The sequence below is a fragment of the Somniosus microcephalus genome, chromosome 5 (assembly GCF_052327205.1).
Source record: "Somniosus microcephalus isolate GS21.2 chromosome 5, FLI_Smic_1.0, whole genome shotgun sequence".
Taxonomy (NCBI): domain Eukaryota; kingdom Metazoa; phylum Chordata; class Chondrichthyes; order Squaliformes; family Somniosidae; genus Somniosus; species Somniosus microcephalus.
The window spans coordinates 295442236-295457108 of record NC_140991.1 but is presented as its reverse complement, the minus strand read 5'-3'; the positions used below and the strand labels follow the sequence as shown (position 1 = coordinate 295457108).

At 41.2% G+C, this 14873-nt stretch overlaps 2 protein-coding genes across 7 annotated transcripts in view; both read right to left on the bottom strand.

The window, feature by feature from the left end:
• LOC147117817 (leukocyte elastase inhibitor-like) overlaps window positions 1-4956 on the bottom strand; it is a 45963-nt gene extending 41007 nt beyond the window's left edge. Inside the window, exon 1 of one of the 2 annotated variants that reach the window (XM_085989157.1) lies at window positions 4774-4956. The gene's annotated coding sequence lies outside the window, so the exon portion shown is untranslated. Of the gene's footprint in view, window positions 1-2132; window positions 2419-4773 lie in introns of those variants that run through there. The other variant, XM_085989158.1, reaches the window with a different exon arrangement.
• A 6857-nt stretch (window positions 4957-11813) lies between these two features.
• Window positions 11814-14873, bottom strand: part of LOC147117816 (leukocyte elastase inhibitor-like) — a 46398-nt gene continuing 43338 nt past the window's right edge. For all 5 annotated transcript variants that reach the window (XM_085989151.1, XM_085989152.1, XM_085989153.1 and 2 more), the window contains one exon: window positions 11814-12472. In XM_085989151.1, the coding sequence (XP_085845277.1) occupies window positions 12068-12472 (405 nt within the window). In that variant the 3' untranslated portion in view covers window positions 11814-12067. The remainder of the gene's footprint in view (window positions 12473-14873) is intronic.

The window sequence follows — 14873 nt, the reverse complement described above, 5'->3', positions numbered from 1 at the left end:
CATGTCTAAAATTCAAATATTATCGTTTCTCCTTAACCAACATGTTGAAGCAACCTCGGTTGATTAATGCACATCAGTGAAACAAAGACTTCAGTCTTAAGGCACATCGAGCAAAACCAAAATATATACAATATTTGGAGAAATTAAGAAATAAAGGGAAATGGTAAGGCCTCAGTATAGATCACTGGAGATAGTGAGGTGATAAATACTGCATGACTAAGACCGCCTACTTCCACCTCCGTAACATCGCCCGACTCCGTCCCTGCCTCAGCTCATCTGCTGCTGAAACCCTCATCCCTGCCTTTGTTACCTCTAGACTTGACTACTCCAACGCACTCCTGGCCGGCCTCCCTAGTTCTACCCTTCATAAACTTGAAGTCATCCAAAACTCTGCTGCCCATGTCTTAACTCACACCACGTCCCATTCACCCATCACCCCTGTGCTCGTTGACCTACAATTTCTTCCAGTTAAGCAACACCTTGATTTTAAAATTCTCCTTGTTTTCAAATCCCTCCATAGCCTCACATTTCCCTATCTGCGTAATCTACTCCATCCTTACTACCCTCCGAGATATCTGCGCTCCTCCAATTCTGCCCTATTGAGCACCCCGATTTTAATCGCTGCACCATTGGTAGCCGTGCCTTTAGCTGCCAAGGCCCCAAGCTCTGGAATTCCTTCCCTCAACCTCTCCGCCTCTCTTTCCTCCTTTGAGAAGCTGCTTAAAACCTAGCTCTTTGACCAAGCTTTTGATCATCTGCCCTAGTATCTCCTTGTGGCTCAGTATCAAATTTTGTTTGATAACAGTCCTGTGCAGCGCCTTGGGATGTTTTACTACATTAAAGACGCTATATAAATACAAGTTGGTGTTGTTGCTCTTATACAGTGTTGAGAATTTAATGTTAAACCATTAAGCATCAGGTCAGCTATACTATAAGCCAGATACAGATAAGACCTTCCTCAAATCTGCCTAATAAACATGCTTTAAAACAGAAAATATCTTCTAATAAAAATAATATCCTTATAGATTTCTCTACAACAGCTTTCAATGCTAATCTGCAATTGGCCAATAAATTGTGCAAGGTAAAAATGCGCACTTGGCAGCCTTTTTCTACTCATTGCTCTTCCTCCCCGCAACACACACATATGGAACGTCCTTAACTGGGTCCATATGGTCTAGATAGCAATTGACAAAGTTCATCCCGTCAGGCAGATTGATGCAGCCATCGGCCCCTCAAGCCCATTTCACCATTGAATTAGATCATGGCTGATCTTGTGACCCTTAGTTCATTGGGTTTAACTTCCATCGGGTAGCTTATGACTCTTAAGGTCATCGAACAGATTACTGAACATGCACAACCATACGGACTTCATCCTTATCAGATTCTGTGTCATTGTCTAAAATTATCTTTACATTCAGTGGTCAGCCACCTTCCATTATTCATTTCTCTGTCCTCGATTAATCTGAAATACCTTCCTGTGCAGCTGGTAAAGTAAGCCATTTAAAATGTTAAAGACTTCTGCTTTTATCTGGTTTGCTCCAGGTGTTATCATGTGCCTAAGGTTTCTAAAGGCTATGTGCAGTAGTGCACACCGCTTTCTCAGGCCAACTGTCTTCACCCATGTTGCTACATTTTATCCTAACCAAAATGCTTGCAGCAGCCATTCTGCCTTGCTTTCACAGAAGAAACTACAAAAGCAAATATAATTTCTCCAACGTACACTGATAGTTTAAAAGAGCTTCCCATCACTACCTTCAAATATTTTTCCTTGTGCATACTATTATTATTATTATAGGTATATATATGTATTGACAGATCACAAGATAATTACGGATGAGGAAGACCATTTGACCCACATTAGTTCATCCACAGCTACTCTACAGTCCTCCCATTGCATTATCGAATTATTTCTTAAATGCAACCTAGGTTTTCACCTCTACTACTCCATCTGGAAATCTATACCAAGTGTTGATCACTCTCTATGTTAAAAAGAACATCCTGATATCAGTCCTAAAGTTACCTTTTACGAGTTGGAACCTTTGTCTCCTTTTCTTGCTGTCACAATTTAAATTAGTGTTTCACATTTACCCTTTCCATAACATTTACTATTTCATATGACTCTATAAGATTACCTCTCAGACACCTCCTTTCCAGACTGGACTATTCACATATCTCAGACCACAGCAACCAGGGGGGTCAATCTCATCAATCTTCTCTCTGCTGCCTCCAGCACTCAAAGGTTTCAACTGTGTCTTGGTGACCAAAATTGGACGCAGTCCTTAAAGTGTGATCTAACCAGAGCACTTATGGTTGGTTCATGACTTCCTCTGATTTATATTCAACCGTTTGGCTATGTAGTTCAACATTCTATTGGCTTTGTTAATTGTTACACTGCATTAGTTATAAATGTTTAGCATTGAGACTACCAAGGTCTCTTTCTATTTCATTCTTAGCTATTTCAGTACCATTCATGAAGCACCAGTGTTGCATAGAATTTTTACATAGAATTTTACAGCACTGAAACAGGACATTCGGCCCAACAGGTCTCTGCTACATGAGCCTCATCCCACCTTACTTCATCTCACCCTATCAATATATCCTTCTATTCCTTTATTTCTCATATTTACTTATCTAGCTTCCCCTTAAGTGCATCTGTGCCATTTACCTCAACCACTCCATGTGGTAGCAAGTTCCACATTCTCACCACTCTGAGTAAAGAAGTTCCGCCTGAATTCCTATTAGTGACTATTTTATATTTACGGCCCCTAGTTTTGGACTCCCCCACATGTTGAAACATCTTCTCTACTTCTACCCTATCGAACCTCTTCATAATTTGAAAGGCCTCTAAGGTCACTTCTCAGTCTCATCTTTTCTAAAGAAAAGTGCCCCACTCTGTTCAGTCTTTCATGATAGTTGTACAATCGCAGTTCTGGTATCATCCATGTAAATCTTTTTTTTGCACCGTCTCCAGTGCTTCTATATCCTTTCTGTAATATGGAGACCAGAACTGTGGACAGTACATCATGATTTAATCGAAGTTCCGTATACATTTAACATAACTTCTCAGCTTTTGAATTATATTCCACTTGTTTCTACTCTTCAACCTGTTTATTATCCATTTCTAGATTTACCCTAAAACCCCACACCTTTGAGTTTGAATTAAAAACTTACATGAGGGACTTTGTCAAATGCCTCTTGAAACACTAAACCATAATATTTTCCACAGTGCACATGAGAGGATTCTTCCTCAAAGAAGTCAAAACAGGTTGGCGAAGCATGATCGTCCCCTTCTGAATCCGTTGTCTACTGCTCTCTAGGATATTATGAGACAGATGCTCCTGATATTTACTCCTGATTTATTTTTACATTGAATGGAGATTGTAGTTGCCCATGTCTGTTTTATCCCCTTTTCTGAACATGGGCACTACACTGACCTGCTTGCAATCTACTGGTGCCTCCCCAGTGTCCAGCAAATCCCTTATAATGGTAGTCAATGCCTCACAAATCTCATCCCTAGGCTCTTTCAACAAACTGGGGAAAATACCATGGATTCCCAGTGATTTATTCATCGGGAGCCTGTTCAGCTTGTCTGGGACTTCATCTCATTTATATCAGTCGTTAGTTTTACTTTGCTTTGCTCTGTTTGCAGTGGCCACGTTTCTCAGATCCTCCCTTGGGAATATTTGCAGGAAGTAATCAGACAATATTGACAATCCTCAATTTCAGTTCTGCTTACATATTTTATGGTTTTACCTCTTCTCTGACTGTCCTCTTACTGTTACAAAACTGAAGGAATGTTTTACTATTATCTTCAGACTCTGTTACTATGGGATTTTTTCCATGCCTCTCTTTGTCCCTCAGATCGCCCATTTGACCGGTTTCTACATTTAATAATATTTCTCCCAGTAAACATTGTGCCCTTTCTGCAGGTTTTGAAGAAGTCATTTCCCTAGGTTTATTTGTTAATCAATGTTGGGACATGTTTGTTCAGCCTGAGCTTATTAGTTTTCAGTATGTACTTATATTGCATTTTCAGCATTACACCTTTAAAAGGTATTCCAGTTGTTCTCTACTGAAGTGTTGTTGGAACATTCACCACCAATCTATAGACTTTAATTTTTCCCTCATTTAATTTATCCTGTGTAAAGTTATATACCAAGCTTCTGGTCTTGGGTATATCTCACTCACAGTTCATGTTAAACTTTATCTACTATAGGTACTGCCCCAGGGGTGCTAGAGCTGGTCTGGATCCTCTACACCAATCCAAGGCTAGCACATTTACCAACTCTGAATCGAAAAAACTCAGGTATTTCTGTTTATCTTTGATTGATTGAAGTCTCCCATTAAAATAACCTTCTTGTTCTTGCATATCCTTCCTCCCTCTTAATGGAGTAATTTGTCCTTTTTATGTTGGTCTGGGGTTCTGTATTGTATTCTAGTGTTGGCTGGGATTTTACGCTTGAGAATTCTACCCAGAGTGGATCATTCTGTAGCTTTCCCCCTGCCACAGGGTTGACTTTAGTTCCTGCCCAGCTGCCCCTGACCTATCGCTCTATTCCATATCGGAAATGAACAGCTCGATCACAATTGCTAAAGCGGGACCGTGTACATTGCCCTCTCCCCGGTAGCACTTGTTCACAGTTCAGTACAAGAGAGAAAGGACAGATTACACATGGGGAGAAGTGGACCATGTTTATCTGCTGCACTGAAAGGGAACTGATCATGAAGTTAGGCGAAGGTTTGCAGCGCTGACACGGAAATGAAGACATTTACCTTTATACGCCGCAATCGTTCAGCATCCAACACTGCCTCTCACTGTGTTCTCTTCGCTCTGTGCGTCACCTGTTTTTAACCCGGAGCAGCCGCCCTTCCACCCTGGGATTGATAGGACTCCTCTGTTGTCCATCACACCGGGGGCGGTCCTCTTACTGGGGACCCAAAGGGTTTCGTGCTTTTTAAAAAAGTTGATGCAGAATTAAAACCTGCAGAGCTTGTGAGAAGTGTACGTGACAAATTAAAAAACCACCAGAAGCTGACACAGCCCCAAAACTACAGCACCCCTGAATATAACCTCGGACAGGTACTTCCACAGAGTGCTGTAGGGCAGGGCGTTGTGCATCTATCACTTGTGGAGCTGAAGATTTTGGCCAATATTGTGAGGACTTCCCCTGATGCGAATGGGCTCAATATTGTGAATATCTCTTGCTGTTCTCTTGCTAAATCTGATTATTATATTGTTTTGAAAGGGAAAAATCAAAATCATCTTGTTCAGCACCCGCTGAAAGGCTAAGAGGATGAATTGCTGCGGGGTTTCTCCTGAAGGTCCACCTCGACACAAGAAACCCCAGAAAAAAACATCGGCCCATTTTCCGATGCCTCTACGGGCGTAGGGACATCGGAAATGCCTTCAGGAATGCGAAACGCACACGTGGAAAACGGCATTTCCGATCTGTCAAGCTCCGCTTTCTGCAGAAACTCCGCCCGCTGAAAACACTTAAAAATCGTACGTCTGGTAAAAGCAGGCGTAAAGAGTTTTAAAAAGTTTTTAAAAAATTCTCTCATTTATACTTTTAAGTTTATTTTTAGCCCTGTAAAAAACTTTAATTATTTTTTTCAAAAAATTAAATCTTTGTTTAAAATATTTAATGTAATTTTAACTCATTTTAAAAATGTAATGTTTAAAAAAAAATTATTTAATGTTTTGATGTCTTTTTTCAGTGATCCCCATTCATACTTTTGACAGGTCTCTCAAAAGTATGAAGGAGAATTCCCTTCTTTCATTGGCTCGCCTGGCCCACGTGATCCATAGAAACATAGATGATAGGAGCAGGAGTAGGCCATTCGGCCCCTTGAGCCTGCTCCGCCATTCAACGAGATCATGGCTGATCATCCAAGTTCAGTACCCTGTCCCTGCCTTCTCCCCATATCCCTTAATCCCCTTAGCCCTAAGAAATATATCTAACTCCTCCTCCAAGGATGCTTGCGAACTACATGCGCCTCAGGGATATGCGGGCCTTGCACATTTCGTCGGGGAAGAGGCCCAGGATCGGAAATGGCCGGACCTCGGGAGCCCTCAGGTAAGGGCGTAGATTCCACCCCCCCCCCCCCTGATAGGAGGGATCCGCATGCAGGAAGCCTCCTATCAGAAATTACTGGCCTTCATAGACACCCGTTACGCCATTTCCCGAGGATTCTACAGCTCCTCCGACAAAGTTACAGCAGACAAGCAGGAGAACCCCTGCGGAAATTCACCCTTCATTACCCTCGCTTCTGACTCTCATCAGGGCCTGCATACTCAGATTGAAGGAGACAATGGGCCGCAGTTTGTGGTCAGCGGCACAGCAAAGGCGTTCGCCGCTGGCCCCGAAGTAAGCTTCCCACAAAGATCTCGCGATTCCCTGTGGAGAGAAGTTCGGTTAATGGAGAATCCCGAACGCGAGCTGCTGTGACTTCAACAAGCCGTCAAAGCAGCCAATCAAACTGCAGAATTCTCACAGGTAGCAAACCAGGAAGTGGATAAGCTCCTTTGATTCTAACTTTTTAAAAATGTTAGAAAGCAAAACAACAATTGGGGTTCCACATGGGGAAAAGACAAACCTGAAATAAATGAACAAACTTTTAAAACATATTTTTATAAAGTTTCTTAAAGACTTTAATTTAAATTTAAATGGATAAATTTGACCACAAAATTAAAATTTAGTTTTTCAGGCCATAACCTTTGTTTTGCAATCAATACGTTGTTAAAACCCCAGTTACACGTAATCCAAAAGGGTCTAATATTTAATGGGGTATTTAACCGCGATACTACTGCGGAAAAAAAAAGTTTTCGGCAGTTTCCATGATTTGACAGATTACACTGATTGCCGGCTGTGGGTTCGGTGTGAGGGGCACAGCGCAGGCTGAGTCGGAGCAGTGAATGTTTGACTGTAAATTCAGGATTTCCACATTAGGATGCCCATGTGCTACAATCCTGAAATTGCGGACTGTTTCAAAGGGGTAATGACAGCAAACACTGTTCGTTCAAATAAGAGCAGGAATAGGCCATACGGTCCCTTGAGCCTGCTCCGCCATTCAATAGGATCATGGTTGATCATCGACCTCAACGCCACTTTCCCGCCCAATCTCCATATCCCTCGATTCCCCTAGAGTCCAAAATTCTGTTATTACCCACTGCAAATTCCAGGCCATTATAAAACGTCACTGACCACTTCGGCACTGAACACAACTTCAAACCCCATATCCTACCATTGCCAACTCAGGAAGGTCATTGACCTGAAATGTTAACTGTTTTTCTCTTCACAGATGCTGCCTGACCTACTGAGTATTTCCAGCATTTTCTGTTTTTATTTCAGATTTTCAGCAGCTGCAGTATTTTCTTTTTGTATCAGGATGAAGATGTTATGTTCATTAATAAATAGACATTCTTATTATGAACACAGCTAGCTTTTGCTAGCTACTTTTATTGAGCACATGTGGACTTGTACAGCATCTTGACTGCCGCCTTGTGGGTAGCCTAGCCTCATGGGTAATGTAGTCTTAATATAATATATAGCTGGGTAGTGTAGTCTTATACATACAGCTATATACAGCTCTACGGCTCCACCTAGTGTCCACTATAGAATGACATGTTATTGATCGTTACATCCCCCTTTCTTTGAGGTTTAACAAAATCAATATCAATCAACTTTCAAGAAAACAATAAAGATAATATCAGTAACACTTTTGTTAGTGCTCTATAAACATAAACATTTTCAAAACAGTCAACACATTTTCAAAGCTTTACATTGTACTCAAAGATTAAGTCTATCAGGCTCTTTTACTTCACGTGTGGATCTTCTCAACACGGGTAAGTCTGATGTGTCTTCATGAGATTGTTCTGGCGGTGAATGACAAGATGCAGTTGCGGCATTGTCATCAATCTGCTCTTGTATAGATCGAGGTCTCCTTGCGATCTTTGCTTGGAGAGGGTTTCAGTGTTTCCTTCACTCTTCATGCCATAACTCTCAATGTAGTCAATGCACTCTTGAAAAACTGCTGGCAGCTGGATCCCATCATACAGCATAGTCCTCTCAGCAGCCTCGGCTAATGGAACACCAAAGATTGGCCTGAGGGAAGAAGGAGTATCCACCGGAACTGCTTCCTGCTCTGGTGCAGGCTTCTTCTTTTTCCCTTTCCACTGCTTAACAACATCTGCTGCGGTTATATCTTTGGACTTTTTCTCCTTGTGTTTTTCCTCTTTGTGCTTTTCTTCCTTTGTCTTCTCTTTGACCTTAAAGTCTTTTTCTTTCTTCTTGGAGAAACTAGGCTTTTTGAAGACATGGATACCCTTTGGCCTTTTCATCCTTGATGGGCTCTCTGCTTCATCACCTGAGTCACCTGGTCTGCTTATGGCACAGTTTATATGGTAGACTCTCTTGACCAGTTCTAAGTCTTCACAAGCTTTGTCACCTAGTATCGAATCAAGTCTTTCAGCCACAACAGAAAACATGACTTTGTCTTTGACTGTCACTTTAAGTGTGCATACACCTAAGCTATCTATTTTCTGTCCATTATAGCTCTTCAGTAGTACTGATTTTTTCTGTATTTTGGGCTTTTCATATTTTTTATGTCACTCATACTGATTAAGTTTGCTTTTGCCCCAGTGTCCAGTTTCAATGTAACTAATGCTCCATTTATCTGCAGTGGGATCATCCATTTGTCCACTTTTACTGCATTGACTTTATGTTCAGCATTGTCTATTTCTGAGGGCTGCACATTTTCTGTATCTTTTTTGATATCGTCACGACACCATTCCTACAAAAAATGTCTCACTTAAATCAGTGTCCTCAATCACATTAACTCGTTGCCCTTTCGTCGTTTTTACTTTTGAAAAGCGTTGTTTGGCAAAGTGATTCTTTCCATTACACTTTGTGCACATTTTTCCAAACGCTGGGCATTGTCTTAACTGGTGTTTGTAACCACAGCGTTTACAATTAAAAATTTCATCCTCCGATTGCTTTTCATTTCTGTTCTGCCCATGTTTCTTCCCCTTATAGGACACAGCACCGACAGCAGCACTTTCACTCATTACAATCGCATCATTATTGATTTCACTGAAAGTCTGCGCGTGCTTTTGAGCTAGCTCGCTGGCTTGGCATATTTTCACTGCATTTTCCAAATTTAGTTCGGTTTCTCTCAACAGACGTTCCCTGATTTTTTTATTATGAATACCAAACACAATCTGGTCACGAATCATGGATGCTTTGAGCTCAGAGAAATTACATGTCTGTGCTTTCAGTTTCAGATCAGTTATAAAGCTAACAAAAGTCTCATTTTATTGCTGTGTCCGAGAACAGAAGATGTATCTTTCATACGTCTCATTCTTTTTGGGAGAGCAATGTGCATCAATTTTTTTTAGCACATCTTCTAATTTTTCTCTGTTCTCCGCTGGATTAAGTACAAATGTATTAAATACCTCTATCGCCTGTGGGCCTGCAACCGTGAGCAGCAACGCTGTCTTCCTTGCGTCTGGCTTCGTACCGAATCCGATGGCTGCAATGTAGAGTTCGAATTGCTGTTTAAAAGTCTGCCAATTGTAGTTGATTTTTTTCTGTGAGATTCAAACGCTCTGGTGGCTTCAAATTCTCCATGTCGCTTTTCACAATTTTCAGCAGATCTTCACCACCCTGGTACCATGTTATGTTCATTAATAAATAGACATTATGAACACAGCTAGCTTTTGCTAGCTACTTTTATTGAGCACATGTGGACTTGTATAGCATCTTGTAGAGGCTTCCATCTTGACTGCCGCCTTGTGGGTAGCCTAGTCTCATGGGTAATGTAATATATATAGCTGGGTAGTGTAGTCTTATACATACAGCTCTACGGCTCCACCTAGTGTCCACTATAGAATGACATGTTATTGATCGTTACAGAAGACATTCCTGGTTACGTGACATTCTGACATAACATCTGATCACATGACTTCTACAAGTGTATTGTATTTTCGCTCATGGTTTTGTAGCAGGAGCGGTTGTGCAAGAAGTTCCAAAAACCAGGAGCATGCAGGGTAATGGGGACAATGAGGGCAGGGAAGAATTCCAACCCCCACAATATATAAATATTTCTATCTCCCTGGGGAACACCACTTGCCACATCCCACCAGTGAACAAACTCTTGATCCCTATGCTGTCTCCCATTTCCCAGCCAATTTCACAAGGTTGCGTACAATTCCCTGCGATCTCATTTTTGCTAGTAATCTCTTGTGCAAATCCTTGTCAAATGCCTTTTGGAAGTCCATATACACACTCCCCTTATCCACCATGTGTGACCTCCTCAAAGAAATTCTAGATTTGTCAGAGTTGCCCGATCACAAACCCATACTTTGATGAGGCGATACTTGTCCAAGTGTTCAGTCTATGATAGAGCCAGTAATTTCCCTATTGAATGATCTTAAACCGACAGGACTGTAGTTACCTGGTTTCTCCCTCCCTTCTTAAATAATGTAACATTTTTATAATTTTCCAATCCAAAAGGCACAATTCTTGAATCTAGAGAGCTTTCCAACATGACTAACACATCTGCAATTTCCTCATCCATTTCTTTAATAGCCTAGGGTGGAAACCATCAGGTCCCGAAGACTTCTCTCAAGTCCCATTATTTTCTTGATTTTTTTCCCCACTTGTATTAAATCCAATCAAGTTCCTCCTCCTGACTTTTTAGATATTACTGGTATTTTGTTCTCTTCCTCCACTGTGAAAGAGTGGAAAGTTTAACTGAAAGCCAATAGAAGTTCTATACACAGACTCTGCCAGCTGGTTGGCAAGTAGCTGACAACTGACAGGGAACTAAGGAAATTCCTGAAAACTGGCCTTTTTCTGCAAGTAAATCATCAATAACAAAATGTCTTAAAAAAGTGCCCAATAGTTTCCTACATCCAATAGTTGTGAACAAATGAAGAAAACATGAGGCAAGTGCAAACCATTTTATTTCAGCATCAAACTAAAATAGGTCATTATTGATTAACAAAGAGATTGCAGCCTCTAACACACAGGCTAAAGCTAAACAAAGGCACCGTACACAGCAAGAACAAAATTAAAACTATTGGTATGAATTTTTCCCCACAGATTTTCCTCCAAAGTTTGAACACTCCTTGCAGTAAAACCTCGTTTGCCTACATGGGTCACTGCATTGTGAAGACTTTGATCTTTAGAGATTTTAGCCTGGAAAGAAAGAAAATCGGAGAAGTGATTCTAGAAGAGTGCAAGATAGTTAAAAGAATGAGAAAGGTTAATCCAGAATATTATTTTAAATATTAAAATTGCAAGTTGGATAAGTGGACACAGGTCCAAAACTGGTAAAAGGACTAAATTTAGGACTGAAATTAGGAAGCTAATCACAAACTGATCAAAATTTGAAGTAGGTTTCAGATACAGTAGTGAAGATAACAACTTAAATCATTTAAGAAAGTTAAATGCTATAATGCGGGTGGAGGGGAAGTGGATCGTCTCTGATTGGATGAATTAAGATGTTGCAATCCGTTTTGGCACAAAGCATCATTAAACCAGATAGGATGGCACTAAAACTTAAGATCAGATTATCCAAGATCACATTACTTTGGTCCTCTTATTACGTCACATAAATGGAGATTAAAAAAAGGACTTTCAAGAAAGTCGAGACTAGAATTCAAGCTTTTTGTATCCAAGGATCCCACCAACCCCCTGCCCCACACCCCACTACCATAGGACTGAAGCAATGTGATTTGCAACCTGACCCCCTCTAGTAAGAGTTTTTATTTTTATTCATTTATAGTAGATTAAATAAAACTATGGTAATTTAATAATTGGTAATTTAATAATTGTTTACAAGCATTAATAAAAAACAATTATTATTTGCATTTTTTTCATTCTAGCCCATCTCTTCGCAACTGCCACTAAACACCACTCTAGTAGGTACCTTACCAACCCCTGGAAATCCCTTAGATTGTCAAAGGGTCTGTTGACTCCACTTTGAAAACCACTTTTGTAGACATTACCCAACTGATCTGACCAGGGTTAGATTGCAATAGCAGCAGGTCAAGGCAGTGTGTTTAAGGAGAGGAGAGCCTTCCAAAAAACAAAATGTTGCGCGTTTGGTTGTGCCTGATGAAGAACAAGAACGGATGATCAGCCACAAAGTTAAGTGTTCTCATTGCACATCGCAGTTGAAAGATAGGTGCCGTGGCAGCAGCTGCTTCTGTGCCTTCTTCGTTAACTTCTACAAACGATTTATGAACAACCTTTGACAAAACCAGATCATTTTTCTCAGTCATGCCAGAGAAGTTAGCTTGCGAATCACTAAAAGCATCTCCCATCCCCATAAGGGTGAGGGTTGATTTAAGGTCATATTTCTCCTCCAGCTTGAATTTGGGCAGGAGGACATTAACCTCCACATTATTCATCATATCTGGGTTGGTCCAGTTCATCAGATTATCAAAAGTGAGTTGACTTTGAAGCTAAAAATAAAAACAAATCCAATGTTAAAACACCTGGTCATCAACAACATGCATTTTATATATTAAAATAAAATTATAAATGAGAATTTTAAAATTGAGGCATTGCTTAACCGTGAGCCAATGTAGGTCAGTGAGCAGAGGGGAGATGGGTGAGCAGGACTTGGTGCGAGTTAGGACAGAGGCAGCAGAGTTTTGGATGATCAAGTTTACGGAGGGTTGAACGAGGGCGGCCGGCCAGGAGCGCATTGGAATAGTCGATTCTAGAGGTAACAAAGGCATGGATGAGGGTTTCAGCAGCAGATAAGCTGAGGCGAGGGCGGAGTCAGGTGATGTTACGGAGGTGGAAATAGGCCGTCTTAATGATGGCGCGGATATGGTTGGAAGCTCATCTCGGGTCAAATATAACACCAAGGTTGCAATGCAGAGAATTTTAAATAAACAACCACAGTACTTCAAAAATAATACAGAATCTGAGATACTCCACAGAAGTGTTTTTGCTGCCAGTCATCTGCGACCTTATTGTTATAATTTAGTCAGCACATAATGTAGTTGGTAAGGCAGGAAAACTAGGATGATGCAAGGGGCATTAATAAAACTAGGCCACCTAACTACAGTTTCCAACATGACAGCAGACTAGAGTTCCACTGCTATCTCCGATGCTGTAATGACATTTTGCACAAGTGTGTACATCGGTAATAGGGTGGTGGGCAACATTTCCCTGTAAGGTGCACTGCCGACTGGGAGGTCCCGCACAGGCTGCTCACCAGCTGTTGCTGAAGATACCGTGCAGGTGTGGCCGTGCAGCAAATTTAAAGGGACCGCGCGCGGAAAAAAATTTAGAGGGGACATTGGTGGTGGGATAGCAGAATCGTCATTGGCAATAGGCTGTTTAAGAGGAGTTTAGCCTACCCTGCCCAATGAAGTGCAAGTAACTCCCTTAAAGCACCAATTTTGCAGAAATATATGGAGGTGAAAGGGAAGTTATAGCAATAATCTATTACTATGACTGTGTAGCAGGCATTTAAACAGCACTTGCTCTGTTTGGACAAGTGATTTGCAAACGTCTCTATTCAATCAAACTATTGAAAGTTCAACTCATTGCTGTATATTCATTCTTAAAAAGTTAGGTGAACAGCACACTACAATGCTGGAGAAAGTTGTTACTGAAAACTCCCAAATGCAATTCAAACTGGATGCACTTTTGAGTTTACCTTTAATTTTTGGAAACAAAAATCAAATATTTACAGCTCACAGCTCTGCCTAAATCCATTGGATCACCTTAAAACATGCTCTATTTCCCTTCTTCACCTGCTCGCAGGTGGCCTCTTGGTTCTTGTAACATCTCGCACAACAACTGCTAGTGTGAAAACATGACCAAAGCTACTCATCTACAGGGGACCCAACCTTTACAAGAAAAATGCAGTAAGTCAGACTTCACATGGTCAAACCTCCAGGAATACCTCCAAGCAGAGTTGGCATCCCAAGTACACATGGACACCCAACTCCCATTAATCACCCACAGCACCTAGTCTATTCCCATTAAGAAATCAAGCAGATTTATCTGATCCACAGTGGACAGCCTCGCACTTCCCCACACTGACCTCCCATCTGCCTTAGTGGTGTCTGTAGCTTTGTAACTTCCTGCTCCCATCTACACATCTCCCTTGGCCTCCTACCTTATTGTCGTCTGCAAACGTGGATATACAACACTCTATTCCTTCATGTCGCTCGGACCAACCAACCAACCAACCAACCAATCAGTACCACTTGTTACCACCCACACAGCTATCCAATGGAAGGTGGTTGTGGAACAGTCAAAGACCAACACAATAAATTAACGGGTCACATTTGCAACAAATCACTGACTGAAATGGCTGTTAAAATAAAACAATTGCTATTCATCCTTAAAGAAGTGATTTATAAACAGTGTTAAATCATGGTCCATTTGCCTATCTGAAACTACTCATCAATAGATGAAGAAAGAAGTTTTAGGTTTAGTGGTTTGACCGTGGTACTTACCCAATAATAATGAAAGTAAATTTACATGGGGAAATTTGACTTGGAGAAGGGGTCAATCTTCATATCAAGGTGCAGGTCAGAGTAACTATGCCCGTGAAGATGTTGACACGGATACTCTGAACACTCGGTCAGTGTTGGACTGGCTAGAACAGGGGTTCCCAAGCAGGAGTCCGTGGCCTCGGAGGGCAGTGGTTCCCAAACTAGGGTCCGCAGAGACTTTCCAGGGGGTCCACGAAATAATGTGAACGGGACCAGATGCTGCGATGGTGTGGGCTGGGCCAGGCGCGTGATGTTGGCCGCTGAATGACTCAAATTCTTACGCATGGTAAAAGCAGGTGTAAGGCCTGCTTTTACCTGCAAGAGTTAAAAAAAATTTCACTCA